Source organism: Cebus imitator, unplaced genomic scaffold (assembly GCF_001604975.1).
Source record: "Cebus imitator isolate Cc_AM_T3 unplaced genomic scaffold, Cebus_imitator-1.0 Scaffold484, whole genome shotgun sequence".
Taxonomy (NCBI): domain Eukaryota; kingdom Metazoa; phylum Chordata; class Mammalia; order Primates; family Cebidae; genus Cebus; species Cebus imitator.
In genome coordinates this window covers 691,674-710,560 of record NW_016107799.1, presented here as the reverse complement: position 1 = coordinate 710,560, position 18,887 = coordinate 691,674, and the positions used below count along the sequence as shown (strand labels likewise).

Sequence of the window (18,887 nt, the reverse complement as noted above, 5' to 3'; positions counted from 1 at the left end):
AAAAAAAAAAAAAAAAAGGGTAATTTCCCCAAGGTCACACATTAACGTGGTAAACCCAGGATTCAAACCCATTACAGAACTGGTCTGCATGTAAGGGGCATGCTGTTCAAACAGTCAGCATCTTTAAATACTCAGCACAGCACATTGATCATACTGTGAATAGTACAGGGGAACTACGAGATAAAGTAGATTCGTATCTCTTGTCTCATACTTGTTCTAATGCATTCACTTACTGAGCAAAATAGTAAACACACTTCCTCACACTATTTATATTGTTCTCATTCTCTCTCTATTTACATTTTTTTCATTCTCTGTCACTGAGTGAAAGTAGTTTGATTTAATGAGTGCCTTTTCCATGACAGACACAGTTTTGAACTGGAGATTCCTTGTGGAACAAGATTGACCAAGTCCTTGCATTTATAGAACATGCATTTTAGAGATAAAGCAAGCAATAATCGAGTAAACAGGTAAACAGGATATTTTATAAGAGATACAAAGAGTGAGGCACGTTGGCTCACGCCTGTAATCCCAGCACTTTGGGAGACCAAGGAAGGTGGGTCACCTGAGGTCGGGAGTTCAAGACCAGCCTGACCAACATGGTGAAACCCTGACTGTCTTAAAAATACAAAATTAGCCAGGTGTGGTGGCGCATGCCTATAATCCCAGCTACTTGGGTGGCTGAGGCAGGAGAATCGCTTGAACCTGGGAGGCGGACGTTGCAGTGAGCTGAGCTCGAGCCATTGCACTCCAGCCTAGGCAGTAAGAGTGAAACTCTGTCTCAAAAAATAAAAAAAGAAAAAAAAAAGAGAGATGACGGCGACTAAGGTAGGGCAATTGTTTAGGGAATGGCTATGGCTACAGTGCTTCATTTATATTAGGTGTGGTGATGAGGGATTTCCTCTCTGAGGCAACATTTGGGCGTAAGAGAGAAAGCCATGTGATGGTCTGGGGGTTGAAAACAGAGGAAACAGCAAATGCAAGACTCTAAAGCAGGAGTCTGCTAGATATTTTTCAGGAACAGTGAGAAGGCCAGTTCCTGAAGAGGAATGAGCAGGGAAGAAAGTGATAGAGGATGAGGTGAGAAGATTAGGCAAGAGTCCAGTCATATGGGCTGTGGTGAGGGAGCGTGGATTTTATCCAAGTGTGAAAAGAGACTACTAAGGGACTTTGAATAGGAGAGTGAGCACATTTCATTTGTATTTTAAAATGACCGTTTTGGCTGCTGTGTGGAGAATGAAATATATGGTGAAAGAGTGGAAGCAGAGAAAATAATTAGGAGGTGATTGCAGCAGGATGGCCAAGAAATGATGGTGGTTTGGACCAGTTGCTAGTGCAGGAGGTAGTAAGAAGGGGCGGAGTTTGGGATACATCCATATCCATCAATTAGAGCTGGCAGGAGGGGCTGATCCATTGGGTGTGGACTGTGAGGGAGATCATTTAGGGAGATGAGGGAGCTGTGTTATTATTTGGGAAATATTTCTCAGGGAAGATGAGAAAAAAATTGCATGGGAGATATCTGAAGGTAAAATGGGACTAGAGCCCTGACCAGAAAGACCACAGCTCTATCTTGGGGAACTTTCTGAGAACATAACAGGAGACCCACAAGAGGACACACTTCTCTCTTCCAGCACAAATCATGGACACCTTCTATTCCAGTCCCTCTTGCTGCTGAAAAGTCATCCTTTGGACAATGATTATGGACAGAGGAAGAAAATTTTACCTTTTTTGTAGGTAGGGTATTAGGAAAACTTACAGGGTGATCTGTGTGTATACAGAATCTATGCTATATATGTGCTAGAAATAAATACAGATATACTTCTTATTTTTAAAATATATATAGCAATGTATATATTAATATATCCACTGTATATATTGGAATATGTTGGCCAGGCACATTGACTCACATCTGTAATCCCAGTACTTTGGGAGGCCGAGGCGCGTGAATTGCGAGGTCCAGGAGTTTTAGACCAGCCTGGGCCAACATGGTGAACCCTCATCTCTATTAAAAATACAAAAATTAGCTGGGCATGGGGGCATGAACCTGTAGTCCCAGCTACTTGGGAGGCTGAGGCAGGAAAATCGCTTAAACCTGCAAGGCGGAGGATGCAGTGAGCTCAGATTGTGCCATTGCACTCCAGCCTGGCAACACAGCAAGACTCCATCTAAAAAAAAAAAAAAAGAAATATGTTAGTATATAGCTGGTTATAGACACTTTACCTTGCTTTATAATTCAGTACTGGTCTGAGTTCCTTAGCCTCTCTCATCACTACATGATTATTTTTCTTTCTCTCTCTCTCTTTTTTTTTTTTTTTTCTTAAGAGACAGGGTCTCACTATGTGGCCCAGGCTAGTCTCAAACTCCTGGGCTCAAGTGATCCTCTTGCCTCAGCCTCCCAAAGTCTGGGATTACAGGTGTGAGCCACCACACTTAGCCATGATATTTTGTCAAGCCCAAAGCCTCTCAAAGTCCTTCCCTTCCTGGTTGGGCCTCTGGAATACAAAGAAAGTACCACGTGGATACAGCTACCTTTGAAACCAAAGAATTTTAGTGCAGGAAGGAAGAACTAGTCCAACCCTTCTTTAACTTTAAAGCAGAGGAAGCTGAGCCTGGAGAATTTAAAAGACTCCTATAGTTTCAGCAGCTGCCCTCTATACACAGTAGCCCTGACCTTTTCAGAATTGCACTTTCTGTGCATCTAGTATATTTTTGAGTTCCCAAATTTGCATTTAATACAGAGGCTGGTCAGATTCTTCTATAATTCCAAAGGAAAAAAGGGCTACGCAGAAAAAGGAAGACGATGTTTTCAACATACATTTGTTAATACCTTATCATCACGCCAGTGAAATTTTCTGAAAGAACAATCTTTTCAGGAAGCGGTTATAATGGGAAACCCAGAAGTCAAATCCACGTTTTTTTTTTTTTTTTTTGTTTTGTTTTTGAGACGGAGTTTCACTCATGTTACCCAGGCTGGAGTGCAATGGCGCGATCTCGGCTCACCGCAACCTCCGTCTCCTGGGTTCAGGCAATTCTCCTGCCTCAGCCTCCTGAGTAGCCGGGATTACAGGCACGCACCACCATGCCCAGCTAATTTTTTGTATTTTTTGGTAGAGACGGGGTTTCACCGTGTTGACCAGGATGGTCTCGATCTCTTGACCTCGTGATCCACCCGCCTCGGCCTCCCAAAGTGCTGGGATTACAGGCTTGAGCCACCGCGCCCGGCCAAATCCACGTTTTAAAAAGCTGTCACAGTATGACGAAAGGCTATGTATGCATCATTATCATTTCATCCAGTTTCCTCTACTTACACTGAAAGATCTGCCAGAGCAAGGACTGGAGATGTGCCTAGACTGTGGTGGGTTTTATTCATTCAACAAATGTATTAAAACTCACACTCCTTTAAAGAAGGATCTCTGGAGGCTACCTTTCCCAGTTACCATTGTCCACACCTTTCATTTTGGTGATGAGTCTACTCACATTGATTATAGTAACAATTACCTTCCTATGCATCAAACTTTGTGTTAAGTACTTGATTTGCACTATCATTAACCCTTAACCCTTACACCACCTCTATGCTACTCTAAAATGTACAGTTACATTTTAGAAGTGATGAAGCTTGCCAGGCACGGTGGCTCACGCCTGTAATCCCAACATTTTGGGAGGCCCAAACTGGGAGGAATGCTTGAGGCTAGGAGTTTGAGGCCACACAGTGAGACCCCTCCATCTTTAAAAAATAAAAAATAAAAATCAACCAGGTGTGGTGGCTTGTAACTGTAGCCCTAGCTGGTTGGAGGCTGAGGCCAGAGGACAGTCTGAACCCAGGAGTTTGAGGTTGCAACGAGCTAGAATCTGTACTTTAACCTGGGCAACACAGTGAGACTGTCTCTAAGAAGAAAGAAATGGTGAAACTGAAGCACCAGGCATAAGAGATTGAGTAACTTGCCACAAGTCATACAAGTAAGCATTGGAAGAGCTGGCATTTGAAAACTCACTGCAGGCATTTAATACCCTGTTTTCTTCTGATTCTCAGTGATGCCTAGCAGTCTTTGGGAGGGGAAACCCCAAGGCTTGTTCAGAGTTTCAGCTGGTGAATAAGGTGGGACCCATTCATACACTTAGCCCCTAATGGGAGATTTACCATGAAGTGAAAGACTGAATAGTCACTGGTTTTGGAAGAGACTATGCGTCAACCGGAACCATCCGATGAAAAAAGACCAACATCATTTAACGTAATTTTCTTGATGTTTATGATTTTTTTCTCTAAGGATATTTTCCCCCTCTGGTTTTCTAAATTGTCACAAAACATTTGCGCAACGACCTGAGGTGTTATGACACCCTTAGATGAAAATCTGAGGACAGCTTGGATGAAGGACAACTTTTAAGTAAGAACACAGTCCGCCCTCGCCTTGGTTAAACAAATCGAATGGAAACGATTTGTTCAGATGGGAGAATCCAATAAACGCCAGCTCTTCGAAACAGCCCTGACTCCCTGGCAAACGCCGTTCCTCAGCGAATCGTCAAAACCCCGGCGTGCAAACAAACGTCTGAGGGGCGCGCCCGCCCTGCGCAGACTTCTCCCGGCAGCTCGGGCTTGGGAGAACGTCTGGAGGACACTGGTAGCTCCTCCCTCTCGGGTTAAGGACTGGAGTAGGGGGAAGGGGGCAGAGGATCGAGGACCGCCGGGTGGGTCACCTGGTTGACGCCTCCCGCCTCCCAAGACGGTGCAGGGAAGCTCCAGGGCGAGTCGCTCCGCGCCAGGAAACGCCTGCGTCAGAGCGCAGGAACAGAGGCGAGAAGCAGAGGGAGCCCCGCCCTCGGGCCCGTCCTAGAGCAGTGCGCCCCTCCCCCGCCCCGGAAACGTCCCCGCCGCCCCTCCCTCCACCACCACCTCCCGGGGACCTAGGTTGTAAAATCCCACGCAGTGGGGCGGGCACAGTGACAGCGGCGAGGGTGGAGAGAGGCGCCACCGCCCACTGGCACGGCACCAGCGCCCTCCAGCACCCAACCGCCGCCTCTCTCTCCCTGGCGCGGCTCCAGCCTCCCCTCGCCAGCCTAGCCTCCCAGAGCGGCTCCAGCCCCACCGCGCCCGCCCAGGCCCCCAGGCCCCCAGGCCCCCGGCCAGCCCAGCTCGGCCAAGGAGGGCACGCCCAGCGTCTGGATTCCCGCTGCGCGAGGGAGGAGCCGCGGCCGCCCCGCCCCTGGCGTTCTTTGACTCCCCAGGCCCCTTGGACATCTGGGTGCGGGGGTTAGTACATCAGATGTGGCTCCTGGGCCGCCAGATGTGCGCGTTCCCCGCCCGGGGCAGGCGGCTGGCGAGTCCGGGCGGACGCGTGGGAGGGGCTGGGAGTTTTCCCTCCGAGCAGACTTAAAAGCCAGCAGAACCTCAATCCCCCTAGCTCCCCGGGGCGCACTGCCCAACGGAAAGTGTCCAGCCCAGTCTGTGCCTCGCCGCCGAGCAGCCCTCGGGGCTTCTCAAAGCGGTAGAGAAAATAGGGCAGCTCTACAGGATGCCCCAAAGAAAACACTCATATGTCGACCAGGCGACCTCAGTGCTGGCGTGGGACCACAGCTGCGCAGCCAGCAAACCCCAGATGGAGCAGGAGGAGAAGTGGCAGTAGAGTTCGCATCTGGGGCTTGCTCTAAAGCCCTCTTTGACCGCTTTTGGATTCCATGTTTGAAGTTGAGAGTCGTATTCCACCTGGTACAGGCAATTCAGGGCAGGAGAAAAGCCAAGTGAACTCTGTGACTCAATCCCCTTGGAATGTGCCTGGAATAATAATAGGGGACTTAAAAGGGTTTTATGGCCGAGGTGGCTAGTAGAGACGAGTTTCCTACGCCTTGCAGTTGGCGGACGGCCGAGGGGGGCAGCATTGCCTTACGCAGAGCTTCTGCGCCTGCAAATAGGACAAAAATAGTCGGAGCATCTGGTTTAAATCAGCCAAAAAGCATTTCTATCAGCTTAATCCACCGGCCTGCAGAACCGACAGAACAGGACAAGCCAAATATATTCCCGGTACTCTTTTAACACTCCAGTAATAGCTAAACCGAATCACACTTTACCGCTGGGATTTCTGTGTCCCACCATACAACTGTCGTTATTTTATAGATGTTGCAAATTAAACTTCCCTTTCTGGGGTTGTGTGTGGGCATGTGCTTAAGCAGTTACATTTGCAAGCAACGCTCGACTACGCTGCCCTTTTCGTTTTCCTTTTTCTTTCTCTTTTTTTGGTATGAGGTCTTAGAATAGTAAAAAGTATCTGAGGCCAACATATGGGTTGCTTACACCATTCAATATATAGCCGCATTTCCCTCCTTTAACGCCCTAATCAGAATTCCAAAGGCAAGTTAGAACAAAAGAAAAACGTGTCTGAGTGTAATGGGAGAACTTGTGCCAAGAATTACAGTCGCAGGGTAAATAACCTTGTTTTCTCCTTCATCAATGGCCGCTACCAAGCACGGCTCTTGGAAAGTGGCCAACAGCCTGTCTGGTGGAGGGCGCTGCTAATTAGAGAGAGCCCATAAACCTCTCTGTCAAAGAGGGCATGTAACCTTCCCTTCAAGTCTAAACAATAAAGCTGGCGAACTGCAGACTGCACTCAACACTGGCTGCCCTGCGGATTCCCTAAATAGGAACAGGATGAAGACCAGGCTCAAGAGGTTACCATAGCTCTGCTCCCACACTTTGAGGAATCGGTCACTCCACTTCCCCGTATAACTTGCTTCAATTACTCTCTGCAATCTATTTAGAGGACAGCAGCTTGCAGAGAGCACTCATTGTCTAATCTAAATGAGGAAGCAATTATTACTTGCTGCAGTCTAATGTGCTTTGAGACTGGTGGGTCAAAGAGCAACCTGATTTCTTGCAACGTGTCTTTGCACTTTGGAAGATATACCTTTTTGATGACATTTATTTACTCCTGCTTTATGAAACAGTTTTTTCTATTGAGATTACAAAATTAAGGGGTTTTTCCCCTTCTCAGTCTTCAACGTCCTTTTTAATTTTAGAATTTAAGCTAAAGATCCCGACTACTTTTGCATATTGCTTAATGTTAATTTTTTTTTTTTTAGTGCTTTATTATAGGCATCTTTTCTGATTATTGCAAAATAGAGGTCTCTAAGTCTTCCCTTCTTTGTTTAATTTACCTCCCTGGGAGCCCCCTTGCTAGCTTTAATTTTATACAACATGTTGTAAACTATAAATAATACAGCTCCACTTTCCTAGAACATATGGAAACTGTCGCCTGCTATATATCCTAACTGTACTTGCTTTCAGCTTAAAGACTGAATAAAGTTAATCTCCTGTGTAAAAAGGCATTTGGCCTTTTGTGTGTGTGTGCGTTTTATTAGTTAAAACCCAGTATGGAACAGCACATGAAATTCTTCTTGTTGTGAACAGAGCACATAAAAGAGTTTACAAGGTGTGGTTTGAAGGGAAGAAGCCTTGGAAAAAATGTTGGTGGAAAGGAGAGGAAGGAAGGAAAGCACTTCCTGAGAGGATACTCCTCGTTTCAGCTGCATCTACTCTTCAAACTCTTCCTGTTTGTCTTAGTCCATAATTGATAGTACATTATTTGTCTTTATTTTTTTCTATTCACTTTAAAAGCATCCTTTCTCTCAGCACTAAAGCTACTCTTAAAACCAAATCCATTAACTTCCAGTGACTTAATAACTTTACTTCATTTATCATTCTGATAATTGGAAACTTTGGTATTATATAATACATGTATGGAAGGAATCATTTCCATGTTAACTTTCCAAGTATTCTGTGATCTCTAAGATAACCAACTGTGATGGAATTAACAACAGAGTCTGAAGTCACAATCGTGGCACTTGGGTCGTAGGTTGGTCACTGGCTTTTTTGATTTTGTTTTGAGACAGCATCTTTGTGTCACTCAGGCTGGAGTGCAGTGGTGGGATCATAGCTTATTGTGGCCTCAATTTCCTGGGCTCAAGCAATCCTCTTGCCTCACCCCAGCAAGTAGCTGGGACTACAGGCGTGCGCCAGCCACCATATCCAGCTAATTTTTGTATTTTTTTGTAGAGATGGAGTTTTGCCATGTTGCCCAGACTGGTCTCAAACTGAGCTCAAGTGATCCACCCGCCTCAGCATCCCTAAGTGTTGGAATTACAGGCATGAGCCACTGCACCTGGCCACAGGTTGGTCACTGATGAGTCTCTGATTGTGTATTTGTAAAATCAGGATGATGGCTCTTAGCAAAATGTGAAAACAAACATATACTACTGTTGGTTATCACAACTAAACACAAGGGACATCACAAGCCTTATAAGGTATTAATTCTTCTTCCAAATACATGGCGTGCTGCAACATCTCCTTCATAAGACACATTAATATTTATAATTTCTACATACTGAATTTATGAATTTATATTTTGAAGTGAAGTTTCTTTTGGAATTTATTTATTTATTTATTGAGACAAGGTCTCTCTTTGTCAACCAGGCTGGAGTACAATGGCACATCTCAGCCCTCTGGCCTTGACCTCCTGAGGTTTAAGCAATCCTCCTTCCTCAGCCCCACAATGAGGTGGGAATATAGGCACACACCACCACACTCAGCTAATTTTTGTATTTTCAGAGATGGGGTTTTGCCATGTTGCCCAGGCCTGGGATTAAACTCCTGGCCTCAAGTGACCCACCCACTTTGGCCTCCCAAAGTGCTGGGATTACAGGTGTGAGCCACCATGCCCAGTTTTTAAAATTTAATTTTAAGGAAACTGTGATAATTTTATGTGTCAAATTTGGCTAGGCCATGGTACCCAGGGATTTGATCAAACACTAGTCTATGTTGTTTTAAAGGTATTTTCTAGATGCAATTAGCATTGTCAGTAGACTTTCAGTAAAACAGATTACTCCCCATAACGTGGACGAGCCTTGCCTAAAAGGTGAAGGGAGAATTCTACCTGCAGAATTGTCTTTGTACTTGAAACATCAGCTCTTCCCTGGATCTCTGGTGTATTGGCCCACCCTGCAGATTTTGAACTTGCCAGTCTCCACAATCACGTCAATTCCTTGAAACAAATCTCTCTTTCTCTACATATCTTATTCGTTCTTTTTCTTTGGAGAACCCTAACTCAGATACCTACTATTGACTCTTGGCACTACGATATCTATTGCAGCACTCAAATTGAGAGTGACTTAAATTATGCTTAGCATTGCCATGGGAGAAATGCCCACATACATCCCAACCTGTTTCCCAGTAGTTTGAGATAGCATCCTGTCAAAACACATCAGAATTCAGCCAGATATTCTAACCTGGCTTCATTAACTCCTCTCCTCACACATCTTTTCCAAATCTCAGAATTAAGCAGTGGTTGGAAGAGAAAAACAAAAGACTGATGTGCAAAAGCATCTGATCCTGTTCTCTCTTCTCCCTACACAACTTTCTTTTTATGAGTATTCCCCAAGGTACCAGTTGAAAATATAACAAACTGTGGCAGTCCTAAGGTACTCGAGGTTAAATGTCACCTTGAAAAATTTGCAAGGCTAATAAAAAGGTAGTAGGGTTTCAAGAGTATGATGGTCAGATGCAGGATGTATTTTGGAGACGGCCAAAACAACTTACCAATGTACTGGATGTAAGAGGTAGGGGAAGGGAACCAATTAAAAAAGCAAAAACAAAAACTGCTCTGGGAGAACCACATGAATTATTCAATAACCAAGAAGAAATACTAGAATAAATAATACTCAAATAATCCAAACATTAATTTGGTTGGTAATGGTGAATTCATTTTATTAACAGCAAGAATTATTTCCCTTAAATTAATTCTATGCTCCTTTACTTGGATAAAATCATTGTGCAGAAACCTAACAGCGGTATTGTATGAAGTAGGTAATCAATGGATATTTTTGAATTAAAAAAAAAAAAATAGATGTTGACTTGATTTGCACATAATGCCAAAATCACATACTTGCCTTTTTCTTTCTCTTAATCTGGGATTGTCAGGTAAACAGAGTATGCATGGTGCCTTTCCTGCTTTTGTTGAGCATGGATCTTTACTAATTTATGCTTACAGACAATTATCAATCCTGTGCTTTAAAATTTTAATTCATTATCTTATAAAAAGCAGTTTAAAAAGCATTACCAAAGACAGACCATAAGGAGAGTGTTTTAAGACTAAAATGCTGATGTTTAGGTAAAAGAGCAGAATGTTTTCCCTGGGAACAATTTATCAGCCTCTGCCTGACATACATGATACTTGTTTTGCGAATCTCTTTTTTAAGAACAGTGAACTTTTTTTTTTTTTTTGAGATGGAGTCTCACCTGTGGCCCAGGCTGGAGTGCAGTGGTACAATCTCAGCTCACTGCAACCTCCACTTCCTGGGTTCAAGCAATTCTCCTGCCTCAGCCTCCTGAGTAGCTGGGATTACAGGCATGCACTGCCACACCCGGCTAATTTTTGTATTTTTACTAGAGACGGGGTTTCACCATGTTGGCCAGGCTGTCTCGAACTCCTAACCTCAGGTGATTTGCCCGCCTCAGCCTCCTAAAGTGCTGGGATTATAGGCGTGAGCCACCTCCCCTGGCCTCAATTTAAAGGAAGTCAAACACTGAAAAAAATGCTGTTCATATATTCACTGTGTTCTTTTGAATTTTTATTTAAACTTCTAACCTCTTTAGATCATTACAAGTATATGCCTCATAATAAAAATGAAAATAATTCCATTTAAAATGCTATCTAGAAAGACCTTAACATGTATTATATGTCATAATGAAGTAACACAAAGAAACTTCTTAAAACATAGGATTTCTCTCTAAAGCTTAAATGTGAGGCAGACAGACGTCTAACTTTAAAACAGATGGAACCCCAGAACACTTCCAGGATACATAAATCTGAATTATGTGTTACATTTTATGCCTGAGACAGCTAACCAATCCAAATTGATGGTGAGGGTTTCTGTACTCATTGTTTCTCCTATCTTCCCTTTCTAACATCCAAATTTAACAACTCAATATTTTTTTTTTCATAATCCTATGGATGACCATACCAGAATGTTTATAATTTTATAATTTGCTCTGTGATTTGTAATCCTAAGAGTGTGCATATTTTTGTAATCCCTAAGTGTGTGCATACATTTAATCAACACATAATAATAAATAATACCAATTCATGGACTCCAACATATGTACACTGGCATAAAAAAAGAAATGCGAATTGCCACAAATAAAATGAGTTTATTTTATATTAAAGTTTTCAAAAAACACACCTGTAAAATTACCCACATACTAGGCTTAGAGATAGACTTTACAAAGAGATTATTAGAAATCTGCGAATTTATTTTCTCTTAATTATTAAAGTACATAGATTTAAAAGGTGTTAGAAGACAAAATGTTATGTCATGGTCAATGTCTTAAAAAAGAGTTAATATACATTAAATCTGTAGCATACTACTAAAAGATTAAATCTTAAAAACATTTCAGGAAAAAAGCTACACTCTTCTTTCTGAAAAATTTAATCTTAAATGACGTTTATTAAGAAATATATACCGCATACCACAATAACAATGATCTTCTCAAAATTTACCTAATTGCTTCACAAATGAGTCAACTTACAGAGAAGAAAACACAGAGCATTGCTTTTAAATATGTAACTCCTTAATTTTCCTGATAAAGATAATCAAATGAAAATTTAGCCCATTCCAATTAAAAACACAAATTACTCATGCTTAACGTAAGCCAGCATTATATATTTCTTAACAACATAAAAGTTCAAGCATTTTCAGAGAGCACAGACTGTTATTTCAAAATAGGAAAAAAGAAAAAAAAAGAAAAAATATTTATCTAACCACAGTAATTTGGAATATTTACATACTTTATAACACTGTAGAAATCTTTGGTGGTGACATATGGAATAAGATCCCTGAAAATACTTTAATCATTTTGTCCCATCAATCAGTGTAGTCAAGTATTTATAATCAGTAATATTGGCAGTATATTTTTTTAGCCAAATACACACACACACACATATATATATTGTGAAGTATGTGAGGGGGATCTTATGCAGGACCTAGATGGGCTTACATAATTAATTATTTAGCAATAAGGCTTATTTCTGGCTCCTTTTTATACCAGGAAAAATATGGTAAACTAAAGAATGGATCAATTCTTATTCCTAAACAAGCTCTGGAAATAGTTAAATACTAATGGACAAGTTGAATAAATGTACAGCAAAATAAAATAGCAGCTGTAATTTCTGGATAAACTCAAACAGCTATCAAAATAGTTCCCTAAATAGGTTTGTGCATCTAATGCCATGCCCCATGTGCTGGCAGAGGAAAAAGCAAGGCATTGTGGTCTGTGGTTCCATTTATCTCTTTTAAAACCAGTAGACTGAAAAGGAGAAACAAAAAAAGATCCATTCTACCTTAAAAGAAACAAAAACGTACAGGCTAATTAGACAGAGTTCAAAGAAAAGGGCAAGCTAAAACACATGTAAGGGAAAAGAACCAAAATTTAAGAAATGTAAAAGAGAAAGAAGAGTAAAATGATATCAACAGTGCTTAAGGATATAAGGAAAGAAATATATCAGAGGCAGCACTGCGGATGTGAAAGAGCACAGTTAAACAGGACTTGTAGTACCTCTTTGAGACTATCTTTGTTGAAGCATTTTGAGTCTAGAAGTACACAGGAAGAAATAATTTATTCAATTTAGAATAGTAGTATCAGTTTACTAAAGAATAGGTTTAATACTGAGACTAGACTTTACAGAGATAAAATGGTACAAATCAGCCCCCACAGATAATGTTCTTGACTCACATGTCCTTATTAGGCAACTTCAGATGACGCTGCCTTTGAGTAGGAAAGACAAGGGGGGGTGTAACAGTTATATTGAGAAGTCTAGTACCAGGTCATATAAATAAAATTCTCTTCTGAGAATTTACAATTAGAATTCATAGGAATTTGGAATAGAAATTAGAGTCCTTCCAGAAAATAAGAGGCTAAAAATTAGTTAGGGTAAAGTAGATAAGAGTTATTTGGAATTAAACTGTGGGAGAAAAAAACTGAATATTTACTTAGTGTTATATATGAAGAATGTGAAATAATCCATAAGATATTTTATGACTATTATCATGAGACACTGTATGCATTATACCAAAGTACTCCTGTGTAAACATTATGTTCTTGGCCAATACTCTGAGGAGGTCCTGAATATACATTACCAGCTGGCTTCATTTCTTAAAAGGGAGACAGGTCAAAGATCTCCTAAATCTCTCTCATTGTTTTATTTTTTGGACAGACAAGTAGAACAGTCAAGTAAATTACCTGAACAAGAATTAACAAGTACAAATTTGATTACTAATCACTAAAACCACCACCAAAAATATACTGACTTAGGGTTCATAATGCATAGTTATCAGTTCAAGCTAAAAAAGCCTTAAGAGTTCAGTAACTCAAAATCTCTTTGAGATTTAAAGTTAAAAGGTAATGTGTTTAATGACGACTGTACAGTATTTTGCGTTTGTAAATTATCTCAGCCAGAAGAGATTCAAATGATTTTAGTCAACACTAGTTTATAAACTAGCAGTATATGTCAGTGCCAAGCTTTTGAATGGGTTGGCTGAGAAAAATTGTATGAGTTAGAAGGGATCTAAGTGCTACACTGGTCACTGATTCTATTTCACAAAAGCTACCATTTTTAAAAGCTGAAAATGTAATTGGTGTCGACAAAATGTTAAATTCAACTATCCTGTATAGCTAAACATAGAAAACTGGTTAATGTTTAAAGCAACTTCTTATTTGTTAGGAAGATAATTAAAAATAGTTAAAACTGAACAATTAGCTATACTTTTATATTATTAAAATTCAATGAATTTAACAAATGAAACCCACAGGAAAAGAGATGATATAATTCAAGGCATAGATTTGACATGTCAGAATACAGCAAACAATAAAGATATCGTCAGAAAAACTTAAAGTAAATGTACAGTTGTAAAATAAGTAAACAATTTTCAAGTGTGCAAAACTAGTCAGGAATAAAAGTGCTATGTGTGAATACCTGGTTTTCAAATATTTGTTTCAAAAGTTTTCAGCTGATGGTGGAAAAACTAGAAAGTATTATACAAGTAAAAATTTAAAGAATATATAAAACATACTTTATTCTCTTACATTATGTCCTTCTTATGTCATGGCTGGATCTGAGGCCTATTTAATTACTAGATATAACACAAAAGGAGGTAAACACAGTACAACATCACAAAGGCTGATTTATCCTGAACCATAAAAAGGCTCCTTTCAAGTATACTGTGGGTTTGTATTTCATCTTATATCTCAGGCACTCTATGCTGCTGATGAATTTGAAAACGGACAACATGATTTTCTACAATTTCTAATATACATATTAGTATACCTTGCATAACAGCCTTTAGTAGTCAATATTTGGAAGCAATTGTTAAAGAAATAAAAACGATCTAAATTCATGAAAGTAAATCCCATCACTGCCACAATTTAAATAATCATTTAAATGTATAAATCCTGAATATATCATGTTAGAAGATGAAGTTGACGTATTTAGCATAATCTGTCTTGGGATGTATTTTAAGTGTAGATGACTAAAAATACACTTGTGGTCTCTTCTTCACTTTATATTTTAGTGACCCATACCGTACCTGAAGAGAAAAATGTTTTATTATTAAGAATTAGATGATTACCTTTAAAAATTACATCAGATTTAATAGTTCACACTCATAGTAATTTTTTAACCTTTTTGATATAAATAATCAATTCTCCTAATAAGTGCACGTAAGACAGCACTATTTATAAACTCATAAAAATGTAGTTGGTACTATGTTAGATATATGTTACAGGTTATTACTACTAATGACATAAAAATATTAATGTAACAAAAACATCAATCTCATTATTTGTTTTGTTTAGTACAATGTCAGTAAACATTGATTATAATGATCAGAGGCATTCACAGTCTTCCACTGCCTCCTGGGTACAAAGACAATATATTATTATGGTTAACTGTTTACTATTTAATCTTCATGGAGCATTAGTTGAAAGCAAAACCGTGTGGATAATTTTGTTTGTGGCTTTCTTTGTTTATGCATAGGCCTGGGACTAGGTATTTGAACTATGTGATTTGCTACATAAGAATGCCATTTTCAGGCCGGGCATGGTGGCTCATGCCTATAATCCCAGCACTTTGGGAAGCCGAGGCGGGCAGATCACCTGTGGTCGGGAGTTTGAGACCAGCCTGACCAACATGGTGAAATCCCATCTCTACTAAAAATACAAATTTAGCTGGATGTGGTGGCACATTCCTGTAATCCCAGCTACTTGGGAGGCTGAGGCAGGAGAATTGCTTGAATCCAGGAGGCAGAGGTTGCAGTGAGCCAAGATCATGCCATTGCACTCGAAACTGGGCAGCAAAAGTGAAACTCTGTCTCAAAAAAAAAAAAAAAAAAAAAAAAAGCCATTTTCTGCTTACAGTGGAAGATAAAGAGGTTACCATTTTCAAAATTTTCTGATATCCTGATACATCTGATCTGAATCAAGATTTTTAAATACAAACTACTGGCTGGGTAAGGTGGCCCATGCCTGGAATCCCAGCATTTTGAGGTGGAAGTGGGGAGGATAAAATGAGGCCAGGAGTTTGAGACCAGCCTGGGCAACATGGCAAAACCCTGTCTCTACAAAAAATGAAAAAATTAGGCTGGGCGCGGTGGCTCACGCCTGTAATCCTAGCACTTTGGAAAGCCTGAGGGAGGATCACCTGAGGTCAGGAGTTCAAGACCAACATGGAGGAACTCCTTCTCTACTAAAAATACAAAAATTAGCCAGGCATGGTGGCACATGCCTGTAATCCCAGCTACTCGGGAGGCTGAGGAAGGGGAATCACTTGAACCTGGGAGATGGAGGTTGCAGTGAGCCGAGATTGTGCCACTGCACTCCAGCCTGGGTAACAGGGCAAGACTGTGTCTCAAAAAAAAAAAAAAAAAAAAGAAAAAGAAAAAGAAAAAATTAGCTAGGTGCAGTGGCATGTGCCTGTAGTCCCAACTATTTGGGGCGGTGGGAGGACTGGCTGAGCCCAGGACTTTGAGGCTGCACTGAACTGTGATTGTGCCACACCAGACTCCAATTTGGGCAACAGAATGAGGAGACTCTATCCCCCCAAAAAAGAAAAAAAAAAATCAAACTGCTGTTCTACCATTCCAATCCTTCATTTATGGATCATTAATACCCTAAATGATAACCCAGCAGGGAAATCCTTTAATACTAATCATTAGGAAAACAACTCAACACTTAACTAACCTCTTTGCGGCCTTTGGTGGTTTTCACAGATTTCATGCTTTGGGATCTTCGAAGCCCTTTGTGTGTTAACATCTCATCATCTGAATATGGCCCATCCACTTCTTCATCTGTTTTCTCATCTCCGTCTTTCAGTGGAATTCCATAACCTAAACAAGTTATCAAAAGCAGCATGTTTTGGTAAAAGGACAGCAGTCAGCGCTGGCTCTTTGTCCCATCTGTGTACAGTTCTTTGTATGGTTTGCATTTCCCCCAGTTACTCTTTTTGCATCTGGAATGTGCTCCATGCCCTTTATCATTAAACTTTGCCTCTTGTAGGAGAAAGTCATAACTCTTTCCCTGATCATTCTTATTTTTACTACGCATTTTTCAAAATAATTATAAAATACTTTATTTTTGAGTAAGTAACACATCATCTTGTTAAAAAGTTAGAGAATATAAATAGATATAGAGCAAAAGTCTCTTCCCACCTCCTTCCTCCTCTTCATGAATTCTAAACAACCCAAGCATTTGTGTTGTAGTCTGTCATTTGTACTTTTGCCTTGACTTAGGAATTAAGGCTTTTCTCTTCTGTGTGTCGTATCTTTTGTCAAGATTGGGAATGGTAGGGTTAACTTAAGGTGTTGAGGAAGACTTCAGGGAGCTAGAACTTAGTGAAAAATAAGGTGACTGGGGGCAGGTGATGAGGATGGGGATGTTAGCTGCTGTTGCAGTTGCTGAGATAAAACCCAGCCAGGTAGGCTACAGTAATTAGAAGCACCACAGACTATATGACAAATACTAGTCAAAGAAAAATAGAATCAGGCAGATCAGTGAGAGATCATGCAAGTATGCTAGAAGGCTGTTATGTGTAGCTATAAGGACTTACTATGGGCCAGTAAGCAAACATCCAGGCAGTCAGACTGATTATTGTCAGGAAGTCTGAGAGCATCTCGTGGCTTGGTCTCAAGGACAACAACTTGTCCAACCCTGAAGCTGAGGTTCTCAATCTTGAGTACATGTTGGAGTTACTTAGAGAACCTTTAACACAAGTTCTGACACCGCCAGAATTTCTGATTCAGCAGACTTGAGGAAGGGCTGAGAATCAATATTTCTGACAAGTTCCCAGGTAATGCTTACACTCATGGTCTGGGTTCTACACTTTACTGCCTGAGGATGCTGGAGACAGCAAGACAGGTTATAAAGGGGTGAGATTAGAAATCCCCATGAGTTATAAATAGAGTCTTCTTCTTGTCTCCTCTCCTTTAATAGAGACAAAGAGCAAAAGTGGCCAGGCTCAGTGAGTCACACCTATAATCCCTCCCACCTTTGGGAGGCCAAGGTGGGCAGATCACCTGAGGTCAGGAGTTTGAGACCAGGCTGGCCAATATGGTGAAACCCCAGACTCTACTAAATATACAAAAATTTGCTGGGCACGGTGGCAGGAAGCTGTAATCCCAGCTACTTGAGAGGCTGAGGCAAGAGAATCACTTGAACCTGGGAAGTGGAAGTTGTAGTGAGCTGAGATTGTGCCACTGCACTCCAGCTTGGGTGACAGAGCAAGATTCCATCTCAAAAAAAAAAAGTAGAAGGATTTTCAGGGTCAGGAGGAGGAAAAGGATGGATTCCCTGCATGTGATAAAAAATAAACTGGGCTGGGCTCGGTGGCTCATGCCTGTAATGCCAGCACTTTGGGAGGTCAAGGCAGATAGATCACTTGAGCTTAAGTGTTCTAGATCAGCCTGGGCAACATGGTGAAACCCTTTCTCTAAAAAAAATTTAAAAATTATCCAGGCATGGTGTTGTGCACCTGTAGTCCCAGCTGCTCCAAAGGCTGAGGTGGTAGGATCACCTGAGCCTGTGAAGTCAAGGCTGCAGTGAGCTGTGATCATGCCACTGCATTATAGCCTGTTTCAAAAAAAAAATACATATTAAAAAAAAAAAATAAATTGAATACATGTTTATTGGTCTGCTCTTCTAAGACATGAATAATTTGAGAATCACTAAGCAAACTACAAAGAGTTGTTAATAAGCTTGTTACTCTCATAATGACATAAACAACTTTAATTGTGTATTAAGCAAGTATAATTTTATGCTCTTAGGCTTCTAGGCTACAAGTCAGAAGAGATTTAGAAGCGGAATCAGTCATTATTTAGGCCAAGATCCTTTGTTTTCTTACAGTGGTCCAAGGAAGTGTGTGTGTTCTGGGTAGAAGAGACAGTATGCACAGAGGCACTGAGGAGGGTGGCTAAGGGATTGGGGATTGCTTAGAAGAAATACAGAGGCCAGTGTGGCCAGGAAGGGGAAGGGTCAGTGGTCCTGGGAAAAAGCTACTGAAGCAATATTAAGTGTGAAAAAAAGTGTACATATAGAAATATAAATGAAATGATTCTATCTCATGGAAGTGAGCTTTTAGGTAATTTTAAATTTTTTCATTTTTTCTTTTTTCACTTGCCAAATTCTTTTTAAAAATTGTTTCTTTTGCTGGGCACGGTGGCTCAAGCCTGTAATCCCAGCACTTTGGGAGGCCGAAGCGGGTGGATCACGAGGTCAAGAGATCGAGACCATCCTGGTCAACATGGTGAAACCCTGTCTCTACTAAAAATACAAAAAATTAGCTGGGTATGGTGGCGCGTGCCTG

General features: G+C 40.8%; 1 protein-coding gene and 1 long non-coding RNA gene across 2 annotated transcripts in view; both read right to left on the bottom strand.

Annotated features, from left to right (window-relative positions):
- Positions 1–4,856, bottom strand: part of LOC119468730 — a 7,220-nt gene extending 2,364 nt beyond the window's left edge. The window contains exon 1 of the long non-coding RNA XR_005197492.1: positions 3,990–4,856. This is a non-coding gene — a long non-coding RNA (uncharacterized LOC119468730). The remainder of the gene's footprint in view (positions 1–3,989) is intronic.
- A 6,312-nt stretch (positions 4,857–11,168) lies between these two features.
- Positions 11,169–18,887, bottom strand: part of REEP3 (receptor accessory protein 3) — a 108,097-nt gene continuing 100,378 nt past the window's right edge. Inside the window, exons 7-8 of the mRNA XM_017512981.2 lie at positions 16,271–16,416; positions 11,169–14,619 (exon numbers count right to left, since the gene is read on the bottom strand). Of these exons, the coding sequence (XP_017368470.1) occupies positions 14,563–14,619; positions 16,271–16,416 (203 nt within the window). The 3' untranslated portion in view covers positions 11,169–14,562. The remainder of the gene's footprint in view (positions 14,620–16,270; positions 16,417–18,887) is intronic.